General features: G+C 48.6%; 1 protein-coding gene across 1 annotated transcript in view; it reads right to left on the bottom strand.

The window, feature by feature from the left end:
* Positions 1 to 5755: 5755 nt before the first annotated feature.
* The window catches only part of ANP32A (acidic nuclear phosphoprotein 32 family member A), a 42192-nt gene continuing 27251 nt past the window's right edge, over positions 5756 to 20696 (bottom strand). The window contains exons 2-7 of the mRNA XM_032176170.2: positions 14983 to 15132; positions 14622 to 14744; positions 11614 to 11812; positions 10169 to 10266; positions 7626 to 7689; positions 5756 to 7358 (exon numbers count right to left, since the gene is read on the bottom strand). Coding sequence (XP_032032061.1) covers positions 7297 to 7358; positions 7626 to 7689; positions 10169 to 10266; positions 11614 to 11812; positions 14622 to 14744; positions 14983 to 15132 — 696 coding nt within the window. The 3' untranslated portion in view covers positions 5756 to 7296. The remainder of the gene's footprint in view (positions 7359 to 7625; positions 7690 to 10168; positions 10267 to 11613; positions 11813 to 14621; positions 14745 to 14982; positions 15133 to 20696) is intronic.

Genomic DNA, 20696 nt, shown 5'->3' with positions numbered 1-20696 from the left:
ATTATCCTTGTTCCTGAGGTTCAAAACATTTTTGTTGCAAGACATCTGTTCCCAGGGACTATGGAGAGACTGGTTTTGTCACAGGCTTGGAAGTCTGGAGAACTGCAGAGATGAGTGGGAGGAGCGTGCTGGGCCTGACAGCTGGATTCTTGAGAAAAGGTGTGAAATTAATCAAGCCAAGATTTGGGTGAGATGAATCTTGCTGCAGTTCGTTGTAGGCTGCACAAGACCTAAAAATTGAGGAAACAGCTCCATACTTTAGACCAGGAAGCTACCGGTTCTAATACCAGTTGGTGCCTTCCTGGCTGTGTGACCTTGAGCAACTTAACATAATGTCTCTGAACATCAGTTTCTTCTTCCGGAAAGTGGAAATCATAATAGCTACTTCAAGTAGAATTCTGCTGTGAGAATTAAATGAGATCACATGTGTCAAGCTCTGGGCACATAAAGGGCACTCAATACAGATTAGTTTTATCTACACTTCCTTATTGAGCCAGTTGGATTACCCAGGCAATTGTAGGTGTGTATAGACCAGGCTATCGGTCTACACTTTGAGACCTCAGAAAGTCGTTTTGCAAATTCTCTATCAAAACACTCCTGCCTCACCAGAGAGGCTACTATTTCTCCCACATTGACCCTTCCTACTGCCACTGCAGAGTTTTGGCAGGGGAATGCTTTATTTTGTGTTCAAAATAGATGTAACTATAGGCCCCAGGGCAATGAGGGAAATAATACAACAAACTATCGACTAAGACTGTCAAAGTCATTTAGTCCGCATCACTGTTTTTATAGGACACAGAGGTGACTTGGCGACTACCCAGCTAGTTAGTTTCAGAGCTAGGATGAGAATCCAGGTCTCCTGACTCCTGAGTGCCTCACCAAAATGTGTAACACCTGCAGAAGGCCATCAGCAAGATTTAGGATACTCCCAGAGGGCAAATCCATTGCTTTTTATAACCAAGATAGTCCATGGAATGTATCATGACCGTTGTGGTTGACACAAAGAAATTGTTTAATGGATGCAATGTATATTATTCAGGTGTTGGTTACACTAAAGGCCCAGACTTCATCACTATGTAATACATCCATGTAACAAAACTGCACTTGTACCCCTTACATTTATAAACAAACAAACAAAAAACAACAGAGTGAATTTTGCTAATGTAAATTTTTAAAGGGAAGGGAGGAAAACTTCCAAGAAGCTTGTCTTAATTACCAAGGGCCATTGAAAATTTTGTTTTCTCCTTGTTACAAAAAATATTTGGGTCGCCTGGGCTTCTTTACCATACTTAAAAAAAAAAAAAAAAAAGAAATTTTCACTTTCCACTGCTCTTTCCCATCTGATATGGTTTGGATATGTGTCCCCTCCAAATCTCATGTTGAAATGTGATCCCCATTGTTAGCGGTGGGGCCTGATGGGAGGTGTTTGGGTGGGGGCCGATCCCTCATGATTGGCTTGGTGCCATCCTCATGGTAATGAGTGAGTTCTTGCTCTGAGTTCACTCAGAGATCTGGTTGTTTAGAAGAGCACAGCACCTCCCCCTTCTCTCTCTTGCTCCCTTACTTGCCATGTGACGGGCCTGTTCCTGTTTTGCCTCCACCATGAGTAAAAGTTCCCTGAGGACTCACCAGAAGCCGAGCAGATACCAGGACCACACTTCCTGTACAGCCTGCAGAACCATAAGCCAATTAAAACTCTTTATAAATAACCCAGCCTCAGGTACTTCTTTTCTTTTCTTTCTTTGAGATGGAGTCTTGCTTGCTCTGTCTGGCTAGAGTGCAGTGGTGCAATCATAGCTCACTGCACTCGTGACCTCCTAGGCTCAAGTGATCCTTCCACCTCAGCCTCCCGAGTAGCCAGGACTACAGGTGCACATCACCACACCTAGCTAATTTTTGTATTCTTTGTAGAGACAGGGTCTCACCATGTTGCCTAGGCTGGTCTCTAACTCCTGGGCTCAAGAGATCTGCCTGCCTCAGCCTCCCAAAGTATTGGGATTACAGCTGTGAGCTGCCATACCCGGCCAGGCGTTTCTTTAGAGTGAGGTAAGAACAGACTGACACACCATCTTTCCATCATCTCACAGCCTGTGAGATACACAGGTAGCTGTTATCATCCCCTTTCTACAAGAGGTGTAAAAGACATGTGGACCCAGATTTGAATTCCGCTTGCCACCTGTGTGATGTTGGGCAGGTCAGTTAACCTCTTTGAGCCTCACTTTTCTCAGTTTTGAATGAGTATGGCCACATTAGCTGTGGCTATTGAGTTTAATGCAGCATTTCCCAAACTTCCTTCATGATGAGAATCCTCTGGGCATTGTTAAAATCACAAATTCCTGGGCCCTAGTCCAGGGCTACTGAACTAGAATTCCCAGGGGTGAGGCCTAGCAGTCTGACAGGCCCCAGGGATTATCAGGGAAATTTGGGAAGCACTAGGTTGATTTTTATAAAGCATTTACTGTTGTGTCTGGCACTAAGCAGCCAATATTGAGCACTTAGATGGGTTCAGTCTTTGAAATGTGGATAATGATGATTACCAGATAGGGTTATGATGAAACACAAGAAAAATAATGTATAGACCCTGGCAAACAGTACATTCTAAGTATCTGTTGAAGTCCTCACTTCATTGCAGTCATCGGGACTCCCAGGATGAGAGGGGATCACCTGGAGGTTCGCTGGTTCTCTGTCATGGCTCTATCCAAGGGCTATGCCTCCTCAACTCCAGGCCTCCATCCTCTAGCCCAGTACCTCCCACCGGAAGATTCTTGTTTTCTAGATTCCAGGGAGCAAGCCTCATTTGACCAATTTGGGTTTCAGGTCCTTCCTTGTACCACTCACTGTGGTTAGGATTTGGACTAGGCTGACTGGCCAGGACAAAATAACTTGCTTACCTAAGACCCAGAGGGATGGGGGCCAGCCCATCTGAACTTCAGGAATGGAGAATGGTCCATATCCATGTGAGTCCTTCCAATGGTCCCTTGGAGTTGTTGCTAGGCCAAGAAAAACGGATGGTTGGCAGGCAGCCCACGGACGTTCCTTGCGTCAGCTCCCCAGTTCACAGTCAGCCAGCAGCCTCCAGATGCCTCAGTGACTCCGGAGCTTCTGGCAATCTCTCCTCTGCTAGCGCGACCACGGCCAGGCTTGAGGGCCTCAGTCAGATAACCCAGCTTTTGACCTACGCTTATCTGTGCAACCATCTCCAGCCCCCTCCTTGGCCTGCTCACCCTTGGGCCAGCCTGTCCCAGGGGCCTGTCCAAGGGCTGGACCAGGGACTTAGAGCTGCTGTTGTCCAAAGCTGCTTATTAGAGACCCACTGTGGGAATCCTTCCAACCACGAACAATGAGTTTCTAAACCAGGATAAAAACAGCCTTTGCAAGTCAGCAAATGAGACAAACTGAATTGCTCAACCCCCCTTCCCTCATTTGCCTGGTACTTTGAACACGGTGGCTAAGAACAAGGTCTCTGGAGTCAGAAGGATGTAGTTTTGAGGCCCTTCACTTACTAGCTGGGCTAGTTGTCTCACTTCGGAGCCTCGGTTTCCTCTGTGAAATCTGTGAAGATTAGAGGCGGCAATGGATGGAAAGCACATGACACAGAGTAGCTCATAATCAAGAAGCGTCATCATTACTGTCCTCTCCAGGCACTGATCTGCACCAGGAAATGCGCAGCCCTTCCGTGGTGATCGGTGTCAGATAGGACCAATGTCAGGAAGCCAAATCCACTGTGAATATCAAGAACCTATGATGCATTCCAAAGCCACATTAAACACACACATGGCCATGGCACTCACTATATCCTGTTCACTCAAGGCTCGGCTGTTTTCTTCCTGGAAGACACACTGCACTGTGTGTCTTCTCGCTGCAGCTGGCCTCCCCCCACCCAAACAGTACAGCTGTGTGTGAGATGGTGCAGAAGCCCAGGGATGGGAGTCCTGGGTTTTAGGCTTGGCTGTCACTCCCTTGCAGGGCCACCTTGAGCACGTCACTTGCCTTCTCTGGGCTTTGATTTCCTCTTTGGTCAAAGAAGAGGGTTGCAACGGAGTGACTTAGAAAAAGTTCCCTCTCAAGGGTCTGTGTGGCATTGACTAGCACACTGAATGGTGCAACTTCCCTCGCTGAAGCCATATGGTCTGTCTGGGTGAGGAACTACTGCAACACGCCTCCCTCACACAAGTGGTCTGATCTGGGGAGCAGGATCAGGATGTGGGAGGCACTTACGGTACGGGCAAGAGGGCTGGCTCTGGAATCGCACACCTGGTTAATTCCTGATGGTGCTCTTCTTCCTGGCTGTATGGCCTTGGGCATTACCCTCTAAGCCACCTGTGTAGCAAGGGTAATAGCATCTACATAAGGTGGCTGTGATGATTCGGTAAGATTGATGAGATGCTGCATTTGAAGGAAAGGAACTCAGGAAAAGCCAGCCCTGCCCCTCTCTCCTCTCCTTTGTCTGAGCTTTCTGTGCCACTAAGTTCCATGAAATGAAAATAGCCCCAGATGGGCCTGGGTTTCATGCTGATTCCACTTCTTCCAAGTTACTTGACCTGTTTTCCTTATCTGTTAAATGGACATATGATCTTCCTCAAGGGTTGACGTGAATGCTTGGCATGATTAATACAGAAAGGGTTCTCCTCCCTGAGGCCCATTAACATCAACCCATTCACCACCTTCCATTTTTCCTTACATTTTGTAGTTCTTTTTTTGTGAGACAAGTCCTCAGCCTGTCATCCAGGCTGGAGTGCAGTGGGGTGATCATGACCCACCGCAGCCTCAACTTCTGTTGCTCAAGTGATTTTCCTGCCTCAGCCTCCCGAGTAGCTGGTACTACAGGCGTGCACCACCACGCCTGGCTAATTTCTGTATTTTTTGTAGAGACGGGATCTCACTATGTTGCCCATGCTGGGCTCAAGCAATGCATCCGCCCTGGCCTCCCAAAGTGCTGGGATTATAGGCATGAGCCACCGTGCCTGGCCTATAGTATTACTGCTGTATCTGTCAGTCACCTGATCCTTAAAGACCCCATGGAGGGAAGTCAGGGCCAGAAAACCTGAGGCCAGACCAGAGCATCTCTCAATTTCACCCCACCCCCGCGCTCTTTCACTCTGAGAGGCCCAAGAACATGCCTGCCTAGTTCATTCTCACAGCCCGGGTGCTTAGCACAGCACTTGGCCCAGAGGAGGTCACTTCTCCATCCCATGCTTGGAACCACAGGCAGCTTGCTCCAAAGGGCAGTAAGTGCCAGGGTACCATGCAGAGGGTGAGGTGGGTCACGGGCTCTTCTGGAAACACTTTACACTGCTGGAATCACACAACAACTATAAGACATTGTAAGGAACTAGGGCTTGTTGTGGGTTCAAGGCTGTAAAGAATGAATACATCAGAATGAGTATATGTGTACATGTGTAAACAACCACAGTAAATTGGCTTAACTCTTCTGGAAAACATGGAACCTTGTACATAAGCCTCATAAATGTTTTTAGCTTTTGGTCCAATGACTCTACTACTTCTAAGAGTTTGTACTAAGAAATCCACAAAAAGTATGAATAAGTAGTAATATAACAATATCCACTACAGGGGTAAGCTGGACATAACGAAAACATCTAACCATTTGGTTAGAATTAAGTAAATCAGAATATAGTTGATGGACTACTATGTAGCCATTTAAGATACATGCTTTTGAAAATGAAAGATACAGGGAAATGATTATAATACTGTTAAGTAAAGTAACAAAATAAAACACCATATGTAAACCTCTGGGTTTGTGAAATAATTTGTTTTATAAACATTCCTGAGTTTTCAACCATACATTCTTTTTACAATACGACAAACAAAACAATGAAAGATATTCAAAACAAGGTTCCAAGGTTGGCCCAACTTGATTGTTTGGGTACTTGTTTTTTTAGTAACTCTGTAACTTTCTTAAAGGAAGCTTTTAATGAAGATACACCACTGAGTCTTGCTTTAAGACCAAAAATATCCAAACATAGTATCACATTATATATATCTCATAAGAAAAGCTATTCGATCAGGTAACAAAAACGAAGCTTCCCCCTCACCTAGCAGTTCATCTGGAATGCATCTTGAAAAGATCAATGGCCTGTTGGACTCAAAGAAGCCATCCTCAAAAAAATTGTATAAAAAGATTTATTGAAATTTATCAATGACAAACAGACATAAAACTCAAAGTTTGGCTCTTCTGAGGGGCAGGAGAAAAACTGGTGCAGATGTTCTTTTATACAGATGAAACATGGGTTCAGAAATTACACGTCACTTCTAAAGCAACCAGAAGAGGGACACGAAAGCAAACCTGTACATTCACTAGGAATTTGCAGTCATTTCAGATTTCCACTAGGTAAGAAAATACAATTTTGCGTTAGTTTTTCCGTGCTCGGGTGTATGAAAAAAAAACCCAGCCGACATGCAGCAACGTCTCCAGCGCTTAGGTCTGTAAAAATGTTCTAAGCACAGAAGTACATGTGGAAGAATTCTCTCATCATTTTTTGTAAAACAAAGCGTTCTAATATTTTACAGAACAAGATAGGACAGTTTTTTTTTTTTCTTTTAAAGAAGTTGAAGTTTGAGGGTGTGTTTCTTCTAATTTTAATTACCAAATCCATTTTCCTTGTAACTTAACACAACAAGCCTGCCGTTTTCAGCTCTCTGGCTCATGAGCGCTCAAGAGTAACATCAGAGTCCTCTTTGTAGAGCGAAGCCCACCACCATCTGTGAAGGGGGAAAAGGGATGAGAGATGGGGAATGTCCCCAGACCAGTGCCAAAATACGCCTTTAGGATGCTATTTACAAACCAGGGCGTTGGATGCCTCTAGCAGGCCCAAGAAAAGCGGGTATCATGTGAACCAAAGCAAAAGATATGGCTGGTGCTCAGCCCCTCCTGGGCATTGAGTAACCAAACTGAGACCAGCCACAGCCTTCCACCCAACCCAAGAGACTTGGGAAATACCAGGAAACGTAAGAGAACTCCAAACCATCCTCTCTGAGAGTCAGAAACAAATGCTCACTTAGTGTGTACTTAGCTATCGCATTTACAGGGACAAAAACTGGACACAAAGAAAAAGTAGGGGGAAAAAATAAAGAGTGGCAGTAAAAATAGTATTTTATTCCACCCCCACCCGCCCTCCCTCCCCCCGCAACCCCCAGTACACTTTTCCCCTCTCGTTCCCACAGCAACGTTACAATCAGAAAAAAATAAGTTTCAGGGGGCAGGATTGGAGGGGGGGAGGGGATATGGGTAAAAACAGTCAAATCACAATAGGAATTTTTCAAAATAGGTTATTCCACTTAGTCATCATCTTCTCCCTCATCTTCAGGTTCTCGTTTTCGCTTCTGACCCCTTTCTTCTTCTGGAAAAGTAAGAAAGTGGCATTTAGATTAGTTATTAATCCCACCTCTTTAACTCAACCCACCCAATGAGAAGTCAGGGGACCCGCGACTAGCAAGCTGTGCCATCCTTGGAAACCGAGGCAAGACATCTGCACAGCTGGAAGGGGAACCTGAGGCCTCTGACAGGAGTGTCCTGCCCACTGCCAGGGGCCTCAGAGTCTAAGCAATCTAAGGCCAAAGTGAAAGGGCCAGGCTGCTACCAGCTGAGAGTAAAAAGACTGCCATACCACCAAGCTCTTCTTCATCTTCCTCGTCATCTACCTCTCCATCGTTATAACCTTCTTCATCCTCCTAGGAGAAAGGACAGACACCAGAACATTAGAAATGCCCCACCTTGGGACATGCTGAGGAAGCCACACAGAGCACAAGAAGGCCGGGGTCACCCCCAGCCTCTCAGAGCCCCCACCAAGACTTGACATCTCGGGAGGAATGTAAAGCAGAGGTTCTTAATTTATTTCAGATCAAGGACCCATTGGGAAATCTGCAGAAAGCTGTGAACTCCTTCTCCAGAAAATGTCCGTATCATTTATAATATTTGCAAGCAGTTTCAGGGGGTTATGGATTCCAGGACCCAGGTTAAGCACTCTGATCTGAAGTCCCTGTAAGGCAGGCAGCTTTCCAGTCTGCATGTTCTCTGCGGAGAACAAGTTCCCGAGCAGGCTCCCTGATGTGCAAAGTAGGCCATCCTTTCCTGCATCTGTCCTCAATCTAGTTTTGGCTTCAAGGGAAGACCCCAGTTTCAGTAAATCCAGATTCTGTGGGCAAGTCCGACGTCACCCGACCCAGCCCCTTCCCTAGCTTGCAAACTTGGACCACCTGGAAGGGATGGGGAAGATAAATTCAAGACCCCCTGAGGACATCATTCCCAACCAGCTTGAGATTCAGCAAGGTGTATGACTTTCATTCTCAACACAGGGCCCTTGCTTTCCTCTGCTCCTGAAGGTATATGCAAGTTGAATCTCTGCTTGTTAAACCCGGTTCCTGAAGTTTAAAAGAACTTGGTGACAGACTTCTTTTTTGTCAAGGGAAACATTCTTTTAAAATGTCACCAAAGACTTCCCTCATCAGTCTGTTTGCTAAGGTTCTAGGTTTTTTTTTTGCATGTATAAGCTCTCCTTTACTGAAAGCTGGAAATACACAGATGGTCAGTGAGATTATTTAAAAAACAAAAACAAACAAAAAAACCCCACAACGCCCCCCATCCCCACCCCCCCAAACCCCACATGCAATACTCCTGTGACAGGAAGGGGAAGATGAAACAGCTATTAGCCAATACAACTTACTGCTCTGTTCTAGGGGAAGCTGTTTTACTAAGACTTTATTTTTAAAATACAATATTCTTTAGAGATGAGCCTAAGAGTCTAGACCTGGGGAGAAGACAAAGCCAGCAGCACAACTAAACAGAAACCAAGCTCATCTCGCCAGCTTTTTTTTGTTTTTTTTTTGACTGAGTCTCGCTCTATTGCCCAGGCTGGAGTGCAGCGGTGCCATCTCAGCTCACTGCAACCTCCGCCTCCCGGGTTCAAGCGATTCTCGTGCCCCAGCCTCCTGTGTAGCTGGAATTACAGGTGTCCGTCAACATGCCTGGCTAATTTTCATATTTTTAGTAGAGATGGAGTATCGCCATGTTGCCTAGGCTGGTCTCCAACTCCTGACCTCAAGTGATCCGCCCGCCTAGGCCTCCCAAAGTGTTAGGATTACGGGCGTGAGCCACCGCGCCTGGCCTCGGCTATTCTACTGTCATTGGCCTGTGTCTCTCAAGCCTGGGCCGGCTGGCTGGAACTGGAAGACACTATCTGAGTGAGTGGCAAGCGGATGTGTCTGCATCCTCCATTGAGGGAGACAGGAAACTGCGGGGGGAGTTGGGAGGGGACACAGGCACCTTGTCCATGCTATTGTCACTTTAAAACTCTCTAGTTCTAACTTTTGCAATTAGCAAGAGTTGATTTAGAATTCTGAGCAAGTCATAGAAAATGACTTGCTACAGAGAGACTCAGAACACACAAACACAAAACCCAACACAGTGCCAGGAATCTGGAGGAGGGTGTGAACGCCTACAATAAGCAGTCAGACACTTACCCCTTGTCAGACACTGTCCTTAAGTATTTTACTTACACTTCACTTTATCCTCTTAACAACCCTGTGAGAAAGCCATCATGATCCCTATTTTACAGATGAAGAAATAGGCTCAGAAAGGTCAGGTGAATTGTCTGGGGACACACAGCTTGCGAGTGGTAGAGCTGGGACTCACCCCCTCACAGATCTTGTTAAAAAACTGGGAACCAGCCAATCTCTTTAGGAAAATGGCCAACTCCTGGTGCTCTATTTCCATAGTGTCACTCTCTGATTTGGGATCCAGCAGTGTTATCCTGCTACCTATCAGTTCAAGGCAGTCTTTGGTTTTCCCTAACACAGTTTAAGTGCTCAATGAATATCTTAATTAGCATATGAAAGCAAAAAGCAGAAAATGGGGCCATGCATTCTGTATTTCTTCACATAGAAACAACGGCCAGGCTTACCCCAGCAGGTTCAGTCCCTGCCTCTAAAATCCTCTTCCCCTCTTCTGATCCAGGCTCCCCAGAGCTTGCTGCAAGTCTTGTCTCCCCAGAAACAGCCCAGTGAAAGGCTCTGAAATGGACTCACTTCACTACCCACGGCGGAGTGACTTTCCTAACCAGGGCTCCAGGGCTGCCAAGACTGATCGCAGAGGCAGTCAGTGGGACTGCCTCAAAGGGGCAGACGGTGGCCCTGCCCAGCCCAGCCTCCTTACCTCCTCCTCTCCACTCACGTCCTCCTCTTCACCTTCCTCCTCCTCATCCTCGTCCTCCTCGTCTTCCACTACCTGAGCATCTTCATCATACTCCTCCTCTGTGCAATCGAAATGGGGAATGGAAACAGAACTAGTGGTGAGCTGGCTCCGCCCCCACATAGCACAGGCTCCTGTAGCGTCTTCAATGTGGGGCTCATGACCCTCCCACACCCACCTAAGCCCAAAGATGGAACACACTAACTCTCATGAAAACAGTGCTGACATAATTAAACACATCCTGAAGTCGTGCCAAAGGTAAGCCCCCCTCACAAGTGTTATGAATGTGAAAGGCCCCTTCTGGAGGCCTCTCACACCGAGACCACCAGGAAATTGTCAGAGCACAGCAACAGGTTCCGGGGCCCGGGAAGGCGGCAAGGTCAATCAAACTCCTCAGGTTAAAGGTGAGAGATCTGAGGCACAGAGAGGACTGACTTGTTCAAGGTCACACATCGAGTCACTGGTTGAGCTGGGCCTAGGGGACCTGGTAGGGGGCCTGGTCCTGGGACTGCCAGTTTTGGCTCCTTTCTGCTGTATCATAAGATCCCCACCAAGGCAAACACGGTCTGTGAGTATCTTGCAAAACACTCCCAATCGAACAAGGAAAACCAAAATCCTGTATCTGAATTAATTAATCAGGCAAGTGTCTCCATTCTCAACTTTATCTGGCCACAAAAATGCATGGGAAAGCTGCACTGTGCTGGTGGCAAGGGAGGAGGGGAGGGAACAGGACGAAGAACTCCCTTCTTTTCCCTCCTTCCTTCCTGTAGGCCTCGACTGCACACCACACTGCAGGGAACCCAACAAGCGGCCTGCAGCCCTCCACTTCTCAGCACTTGGGGCTCCTGAGCACCTGAGCCTGGGCCCCTAGGTGTGGGGCTGTGGGCTGCAACCACCAGGGGGCCCCACAACCCCTCTAGCTCTGGACCTCCTCTCCACTACTGAATACCTAGATGGGAAAAGGGGGTCCTCCGGCCACACCCCCTTCTCTCTCTATCCGCTCCCTCCCTCCCTGGGAGAGTGTCTAAGTGCGGGTCACAGTACAGAAAGAATCCCACTCCCTGGGGGGCTTTGGAAAAGGGACAAAAATTGGAGTGGGGATTCAGTTGGATGGTTTTGAAGGAGTTATGCAGTTGGAGAATCTCGCGATATTTCCATGAGCATGGGACTCATGCTTTGTTCTTTTAGGGAAGTCAACCAATGAGACAGATCAGGGACTATGGAAAACAAAGCAGACGGCCCCACTCCCCTCCATAGCTTTGGAAGGAGGTAGCTACCAGACAGCTGGCCAGCCTTCAGTAGCTGGGTGGGGGCCTCCCAACACCCAGCCCACCCACCTCTGCAAAGCCAAGGAGGAGCCCCAAGGCCTCAGCTGCGCCCCTGCAGCCCTGGGCCGCCCCGTCACCCACCATCCTCATCCTCCTCCTCATCATCCAGGCCCTCCACGTAGCCCTCAGCATCCGAGTCAGGGGCCTCCTTGTCGTCCCGGTCATAGCCGTCGAGATATGTGAGTTGCGGGAGGAGCTTGAACACATTTTCTCGGTAGTCGTTCAGGTTGGTTACCTCGCAATTGAAAAGGTCTAAGCTCTTGAGGTTTTCTAACTTTTTCTGCAAGTGGAAAAATGAAGCCAACAGTAAGTGATTTGTGGGAGGAAGGTGGGGGAACAGCCCTAGCAAACAGACAAGGATGCCATGAGATAGCATGGACAGACCACGACTTCCAGGTGATAAGGAAGCTTGGATTTGGCTCGGCTTAGCCACGGTGTTTGCCCAGACATATCACCTGCAGTTTGTGGGCCTCGGTGTCTCCATCTGGAAAATGGGGGGTTGGACTGGAGGATCTTTGAAGCCTTATCCAATGTTAACACTTTTATTCTGCAATTACAGCTTGTCTTAACAGTGATCGACTTGAAATTAGCCTGGGGCTTTCTTGGTGCATGAGCCAAGAGGTTTGCTGCCTCTCCCTGAAACTAAGGAGCCAGAGGGAAACCAAAAGCAACTTGAACTAACAAACTAACTCCTTCTGCATCTGATAATGATGATGATGAGGGCAGTTAACATAGCACTTCATGTACTGAGTCACTTTATCTCACAACCCCTGTAAGGTAGAAATAATTATTACTTCATTTCACATATGTGGAAATGGAGGGCACAGGATTTGGTAATTCATCAGGCAGCCCAACTTCAGACCTGTGCTCTTACTCTTTGAATACTGCCTGTCAAAAAAGGACAAGAGAAAAAAGCAATGGAGGATCCTGATTCTGTCCGTAGTATTTGACACGATGTGCTCTGTCAAAGCTTTACACCAGACGGGTTCTAGCCAATGTTATCCCTGTTTGATGGTAGGGGAAACTGAGGCCCAGGAAGGGAAGAGTCATACTGCTTGCAAGTAACTGAGCTGCATTTTGACTTCCACCTCACCCACCTTCGAGGCACCAGGTACAAAAAAATCCCATCCCAGGCTGAGTCCCCATTCCAAAGGGGGCCAGGTCTAACAAGGGAGTAAAACCACTGCTCCTTGGAGTCAATGTTGGGAGCTGGGTTGCTCTCTCTCTCTACGACCTTGCAGTTGAGACCTGGGTCATTCTCAGCAGAAGCCAAGGGCAGGGAGGAAGTCTTGACAGTGGTCTGTGTGGGCAAGCCCAGCACCCCCTACCAAAAGCAGCTTCCCGCCCCAGGAAGGTAAGGCAACACACACTGACAAGCAGGGGTGGGAAAAGCACTGAGACATGTGTGATCTGGGCAGGGGGCAGTGGAGAGTGTGAACGTGGATGTGCCTGAGTGCCTGATCCCTAATGGTGACCGAATCACAATGTTTTACAAGGATTTTATACACTCAATCCCCATACCTCACCCATATACAGAACTTCACAGACTTTTTCCTTTTGTAATGACATTATAAAATCAAGACTTCCCGACAGATCAAAATAGTTTGGCTTTCTCCTAGGAGACCAGTGGAAGGCCTGAAAAGAAGTTCTGTGGGAAGCATATTCTACTAGTTGCCCCCAATGCCATCGATGGACAGGTAAAGAGCTTGGAAAAGAAATGTCAGTGTCCTGTTCTGCCACATTGGCCACCAGCAAGTCCCGTGAGCATCCATGGAGAGCAAGGAGTGCCTTTTGGGACAGAAACCCCGAAAACTCCAGCCCAATCTGAGGGATACCCAATCTCCCCTATAAACCCAGAAGGGAAATTTGGCAAACGTGGCCAATTGTCCTCCTGGCCTTTCCCCGATTCTAAGATGCCTGGAGGTGCTGCTGCTGCTGCTTGTTTTTTTGCTGGAGATGGAGTCTCGCTCTGTCACCCAGGCTGGAGTGCAGTGACGCAATGTCAGCTCACTGCAACCTCTGCCTTCCAGGTTCAAGCGATTCTCCTGCCTCGGCCTCCCGAGTGGCTGGGACTACAGGCGTGTGCCACCACGCCGGGCTAATTTTTATATTTTTAGTAGAGATGGGGTGTCACCATGTTGGCCAGGCTGGTCTCAAACTCCTGACCTCAGGTGATCCACCTGCCTCGCCCTCTCAAAGTGCTGGGATTAAAGGTGTGAGCTACCATGCCCAGCCTAATGAGGTGACTCTTATATGTACATTCACAACAGGTGTATTTACTTCATGTGGTAGTATTTCCTATTCCAAAAGAGTTGTTTTCAGTGACACATCTTACAGTTGATTTCCTTAAAATCAAAGGAATACAGCAAATCAGATCCTGGTAATATAGAAAGCGTTGTTCTGAACAAGACCTGCCCCTTTCTGGCTGGTAAGTCAGTGAAGCTTAGGGGATGTCTATCTCTACAAGGACGAGCAGAGGAGCTAGAAATGCTACCCAGGCCCCTGAGAGCCTGTTCACTATCGCACCAAGGACTGGTGACCAGGGGCCACTCTTCTCCACACCACGTTGAGGAAGGCCTGCCTGCACGAGGCTCTCACACCACACGGCTCTCAGTCTTTCCAGGGTTCTATGTCAGGAATGACTCATCTCCCACAGTTCTGGGGCCAGCGACCCAAGGGGAAAACTGGAGTACACCTCCAGGGCCAGTTTAATTCTTGGATCGCTCCTCCCTTCCCAAAAAGGGGCAACAAGCCATGCCCTGAACCTGAAGACATTACAGCTCAGGTTTCCAAAGCTGAGCAGAAACTGAGTGGAAAAGCAGGAGACCAGAAATTGACACTAGGGTTCCACCCTACCTATACAATAGCTGCCCATTCTGTCTGTGTGACCTTGGTCAAGGTATTTAACTTCTCTGGGCCTCAGTTTCTCTATGGACTCAGCAGAAACAATAGCTCAATTCTATCTCATAGCACATCATAAGAGTCAAAAAAATTAAGTAGGAAAAAGACAAATGCAAAAGTAGTATTTGCTGATGCCAATTCCTCCCACCTCCTACCCCTGCAGGGAGGGGAGGGTCTGAATGACTTACCAGTGGCTCTATTGTGCTGAGGTCTTTAATTTTGTTGCCACTTAAATTTAGATGCGTGAGGTTCGGACACTTTTCTGCCAATACTTCCAGGCCCCCTGAGACTCTGTTATCGCTTAGTTCAAGCTAAATAAGGCAGGGAAAGAAAAAGCAGAAACAGCTTTTAAAATGAAGGCTATCGGCTCAGAGCTGCCCGGCTTTCCCCAGACGGGCAAGAAGGGAAAGCAGTCTCAGGGGATTGTCTGGCATGTTGGTGCAAGCACCTGGCTTTCCCTTCAATTACTCTTTCTAAACACAGGTAATAATAACCCTTCCCCACTCCCCACCCCCGCCTCCCAGCACACACAGACTCCACTCTATTTACCTTCTTAAGTTTGTTTAACTTTGGTAAGTTTGCGATTGAGGTGAGGCCTACGTTGATTGTACTTAAGAATTCCAGTTCTTCAAATTCATCTGTGAGGCCTTCGAGTTTGCCTTCATTCGACCGACTGTTGTCCAGGACAAGTTCTTTCACCTGAAAGAAGGCCCGACCGTGTGAGTGGGGGTGAGGAATGGGGCTGAAGGAGGGGGAGGGTGTTAGACTCCTCGGAGGACAGGGAGACAGACGCAGGAAGCAGTCCGTCATTCCGTCACTTCTTCTAGCTTTCCGGATCACTGTGCTGCCAATGACCACAGGATGGATTTGCCCACCCTGACTTTTCTGCCTTTTCAACATCTGGGTGAGAGGAGGCCTGTGGTGAGCCGAGCTGCAGAACCAGGGCGCCACTCCAGACAGGGGCCTTGGCTGTACCGCAGAAGACAAACCCAGTAAGCCCTGCTGCCTTTGCAAGGTTGGTGGTCTCATTCCAACCCCGCTCTCGCATTCTCCCAAAACCCACATGCACCAGCCACAGCGTTGTTAGGGACTTCTGGGCCTTGCCCCGCCACCCCAATGCCCCCATGAGACCCCCACAAGCCCTTGCCCGCCACCCCAATGCCCCCATGAGACCCCCACAAGCCCACTTGCTTTCACCCACTCCTGCCATCACAGCAGAGCCTGCCCCTGTAGCTGGCATTCACATGGCAGTACCCATGTGGCCTGTCCTGAGGCAGGGGCAGCAGACCAGGGGCTCCTCCAGCTCCCCCACCTCTAGCCCAGCACTGTCCAACAGAACTTCCTTCAAGGATGGGAACAGTCTGTACTGTCCAAGACAGGGGCCACTAGCCACATGTGGCCACAGAGTGCGGCCAGTGAGAATAAGGAATGGAGCTTTTAATTCTATTTAATTTCAATTAATTTAAGTGTAAACAGACACAGGTAACTATTATATTGGATAGCACAGCTCTAGACTTTGCTCTTCATGGTCCAGCATAGATGTGGAAGGAGAATGGAAACCCACAAACTTAGGATGGGCCCATAATGAAATGCTGAGATCTGTCGCAAAGTCTGTCCTTGGAGGCACCTCTGTGGCCCTGTCTTTTTCCCCACTCAGCTCCCTTACCCACAATTTGGGTCCTAAATCCTTTATTTCTAATGAGGTAGAAAGAACGAATAAAAAGCCATCCTCTCACAGGGTTGTTAAGAGGTAGACTTAGCTGAAGGTGAAACTGCAGGTTCTAATGAAGAAGGCAGAAAGATAGGCTGAGGAAGAGTAACCAGGTCGCAGGCACGAAATGACCCTGGGAGTAAGCAAAGGAGACCCGGCGCATGGCCCTCCAGGCAGCTGGCCCAGAGTTCTCCTTCCTGCCCCAGAGCAGCCAGCTTCTGGGAAACCTGGCCTCTCTGGACTGGAAGACACCTTAAAGGTGATCCCTGGCTGCACCTGGTATCTCAAAGAGTCCCTTCAGCCCAGGACACAGCAGCCCAAGCTCCCTGCAGGTGCCAGAAACACTTTCCAATGTCGACTGGATTTGTTGCCTCCCTCCCTGGAACTTCCATCCACAGGCCCTGATTTCTCACCAATGGGTCACAGGGCACAAGCCTGTCCTCAACAGCAGTCCGGCATTGTTCAAAGGGTTGCTCCTGCCCCTCAGGGCCTTTTCTTCTCTTGGATAAGCAGCCAGGCTTTCTAACCTGTGCCTGTCCAGGGCCAGGGCTGCTCCTGCTCCTTTGAGCAGGCCAACATGCCTAGCTTCTTCCTTCTGGGCCCAGAATGACCGGGTGCCCCTCTTACTCAGGCATCTCTGGGCCAAGTAGAGATATGGGGGAAGGGAGATGGAAACAGAGTCCACACGAGGCCTGCTATGCCCCTCCTCAGCCCCCTCTTGCCAGTGGGCAGAGCAGGGGAGCACTGGGGTACACATCTGGATCTCAGAGTCCTGCAGGGCCCTGCAACTGCCCTGCCTTCATTCTTCACTGGTGGGTGGAGGCATGCCGCTCCGCCCGGGACAGCAGCAATTTGTGGGTTTCATCTAGCACAGCCTACAGAGCGGGAGAGCCAGGGAGCGTAGCCCTCTCCCTGGAGCTCAGGAGCTCTCAGCCTAGGAAATGGTCACCAAAGCCCACCTTCCTGTTGGGTCTGGGAGGGGGAGGTTCAGTCCTTTCCCACCCCCTCAGTCCCTGAGATCCAGATGTCCAGGTCAAGCCACCTTCTCAAGGTCATGACAAGAGTGCCTGGGAATAAATCCTGTGAGGCCTTCTGCCCTAGGGCAGGAAAACAGCATAGAGCCAGGAAGCCAGGCCTTAGGGGACCAGTGCAGATGGAGGGAGAGTAACAGTATTGGGGGAGGGGAGCCATCTCCTTCGTTTGCAGTAAACACTGGAGTCTCATGGCCCACAGTCTTCTTTAGTAATTGGTTTCCTTGGAAGGCCTGGGAATTCTTGAAGCTCCACCAAAGCAAGGCAAATATGAGAAGAGATTCCAGTCTACCCTCAAAGACTGCAGACATGCGGTTTTTCTAGACCGGTCAATGGCTTCCCCTTACTGCCGTTCGCCGAGGAGAGGAGGGCCTCAGAGAGCAGTGCTGGGGAGCCCAGGGAATTCGTCCAGGAAGTCGGCCTCCTTCCTGGAGAGGAACAGTGCTGCCTGCCACCCCTGCCCACAGCCCAAGGGGCTGCTGCTGGGGCAGGCTGCCTAGGAATGCTACAGATAGACATAGGTTTCGGAGTCCTGACGAGGCCAGTCCCCGGCTCCTACCACCACACCAAAACTGGGGCTGCTCCTCTCGAGGACAATACTCAAGCAACCACTATTAATGCATTTATTAAAAATAATCATCATATCTTTCTCAAGCACTCGCTAGGCACACTCTAGGTGCTTCATACACAGTCTCGTTTAATCCCCATAACCACTCCTTAGGGTGTGTTCTCTCCGTTTTAAAGGCATATCCGAACTGCTTATCCTAAAATCCCAAAAGAAGGTCACAGGACGGTGGGTGTCTACTGCACTCAGGTGGCTGGTGTTAGCCACAAGATGAGGAGGGGCCCCTGATGGTTTCTTGGGACTCTCCCCAGACCCCCAAGTCAATTCTGTAAGTTCTTGGCTGTGTTGGGGCTCAGAACACAATACCCAAATGTAAGGGGCTTTGGCGTGCTGGGTACTTTGAACTAAAGGAGATTGGAAGGCCTCAGAAGCAAGCTCTGTGAATTTCTCCTGCCGTCCTGTCTCTCACCCTCTCTCCCCAGAAGTCACAGAATCCAGAACTTCTCTTCCCCAAGGCAGGTCACAGAAACTAGAATTCCTCTCTCCCAAAGCAAAGCCGAGAAAGGTTACTCTCTCCTGTCCCTTCTCCCTTGAAGACCCTCATTCCAGAGAGGTCCTGCCCCATATCTAGGAGGAAGGAATGCTACACAGAGAGGCCACAAAGAATCCGAACAGACAGGCCTTGCTGGGTTCCCTCTCAGCCTACACCCCTTTGTCCAGTCCCATTTCTTCATGGCTGTCTATTCTTCATCAAACCTAAGTATAAAAATAGGCAGTTTCCCTGGGTCTTTGGGTCTTCTTCTCTGAAGGTTCTCATGTCACTTACAACTTTGATTAAATAAATTTGTTACGCTTTTCTTTTGTTAGCCTTTCTTTTGTTATAAGTGTTGGCCATGACTCTTATGACGGGTGAGAAAAGGGATCACACCTTCCTGCCCCTACAGCTGTAACTGTTTCTTTTCAGCTCCTCTTCTAACTGTTCCAGCAGCCAGGTGGGCACCACCCCCAGAGGTCTTTGCTCTGGTTACACATCCTTAGCAACCAAAGCACAGAGCCTAACCCTGCCCTGGCTCAGATGATGCTGCAGGAGGGGGCAAGAATAAAGAGAGGGGCCTGGGACCCTGCTCTTCCCCAAATAGCAAGAGGTTGCTTCCACTCCCTTGGGAAATACCCATCGTTTTAAAGGTAGTGTCTTCGGAATCCCCAGTTTCTGCATTTCCTCCCTGGTTGGTTTCAGCACTGTGCAGGGTGAGATCACAGAGGAGAGGGAGGGGACAGGGCTTAGACCTGAGGTTGCTGATACCACCAAAAAGCCCAAACCACATGGAGGAAAGACCCACTGCTTCATCATGAGGTGAAGAGGGGTCCCAATGAGAGCAGCAGGTGAGCTGTGAAGTATCTGAAATGCACCAAACAGGACAAAACAAAAATGTCAGCCTAACAGCTGCCTGTGAAAGACATCCCATCCCCTTCCTTGCCTGCCTCTATGAGGGCCACACTTTCCTAGTGCTCCAGTTTCAAAGCCTAGACCCACCCCTGAACTCTTGCTACAATACCAACCCATTTCCTCTATACTTGGTTCTAACCCTTCCATGCAAAGAGAACATCCCTTTTCCATCCAGGGTGTGTTCTGCTTTAAAAAGAAAAAAAAAAAAAAACAAGGCCCACTTCCCCTGCCAAGTCCTGGGTGTGAGTGAAGTGCAAAGATAAAATTAAACTGAAAATTTGTACTTTTGTAGACTTTTCCCCAATTCCACTGACCATTTAAAAATATCCAAATGTGGTTACTCTACCTAGCTGAACTGAAATTACTTTGCTTGTATCAGAAGCTTTTCCAACACCCTGAAGAGAAACCTACACAGGACCCAATGCTTCATTCCTCAAGTGAACACCTAAAAGGGGCCCTCGTATTCATAAGAGAGGTCAGTGAGGAGGCAATGAAGGTTCCCAAGATGTCAGATTGCTGGGGGTCCTGTACTTCCTGAAAAACTTGTCCCCAAAGCAAAGACCTGTCAGTCATTTTTCACCAATGGGACCTGAAAATTCCATGATAAACACAAATACGTTATTACTCTAAGGAACAATTTGCTGTTTAAAACTGAAATCTTGTCTTTACAGATCTCTCAAATTTGGCCTTTCCCCTCTGTTCCCAACATTGCAGCACTGGTCACTGTCACCTCAAGTCACTTCAAGCCTGCTTTTGCCTCCAAACCAGGTCTCTATGACTGTGAGGATGGAAGTGGTCAAGAGGCAGCCTGGATTACTGGGAACAGGCCTCGACCTAGAGGGCAAGGACCCAACTGGCTCAATGATCTCCGCTCTCTCCCCCAGACCTCAGGCTTCTGCCTCTGTAGAAAGGGGATGATGAGATCTGTTTAACCTATAAAGAGTAAACTCCAGCCTGGAAAACATTCCTGGCTTCTCACCGCCTTGGGAAAAATTCATGTTCCTACACATGACCTCCAAGGTTCTCCATTCTTGGAGCTCCCTCCTCTTCATCCAACCTTAGCACCCCCAATCTCTCACTCTTACCCTACAAATCCAGTTCCCCTCCCCAGGAACCCTTCTCCAACCCAGCTCTGTGCGTCCTGGGGCACCAAGGGCAGCTGCTGCATGAATCATTTAATCGTGTATTAAGCATCCGATCCTCCTAGAGGTCAGGGACTGTCCTCCGTAATCAGCCTACCAGGGAGCGGAGACCAGAGCAACTGCTTAACAAATGTCCTGTTTATTGCACCAGGTATAACATTAGGTGCTGGGAATATAGAGTTGAGTCAAACTGTCATGAAACGTATTCAACAGTACGACGAATAAATGTTGAATGAACCCTATCTTTTATAAACACCAGTGGTTTCTTGGAGTCTTTCTTGTACCCAAGACAAGCATAAGCCCCTGAGAGGCAGGTCAGCTGTGCACACTCCCCCTGACCTGACTGACCCAGTGCTCTGCATGCAGG

Source organism: Hylobates moloch, unplaced genomic scaffold, assembly GCF_009828535.3.
Source record: "Hylobates moloch isolate HMO894 unplaced genomic scaffold, HMol_V3 SCAFFOLD_14, whole genome shotgun sequence".
Taxonomy (NCBI): domain Eukaryota; kingdom Metazoa; phylum Chordata; class Mammalia; order Primates; family Hylobatidae; genus Hylobates; species Hylobates moloch.
Note: the sequence above shows the minus strand (reverse complement) of the source record. Positions and strands in the feature narration are given on the sequence as shown.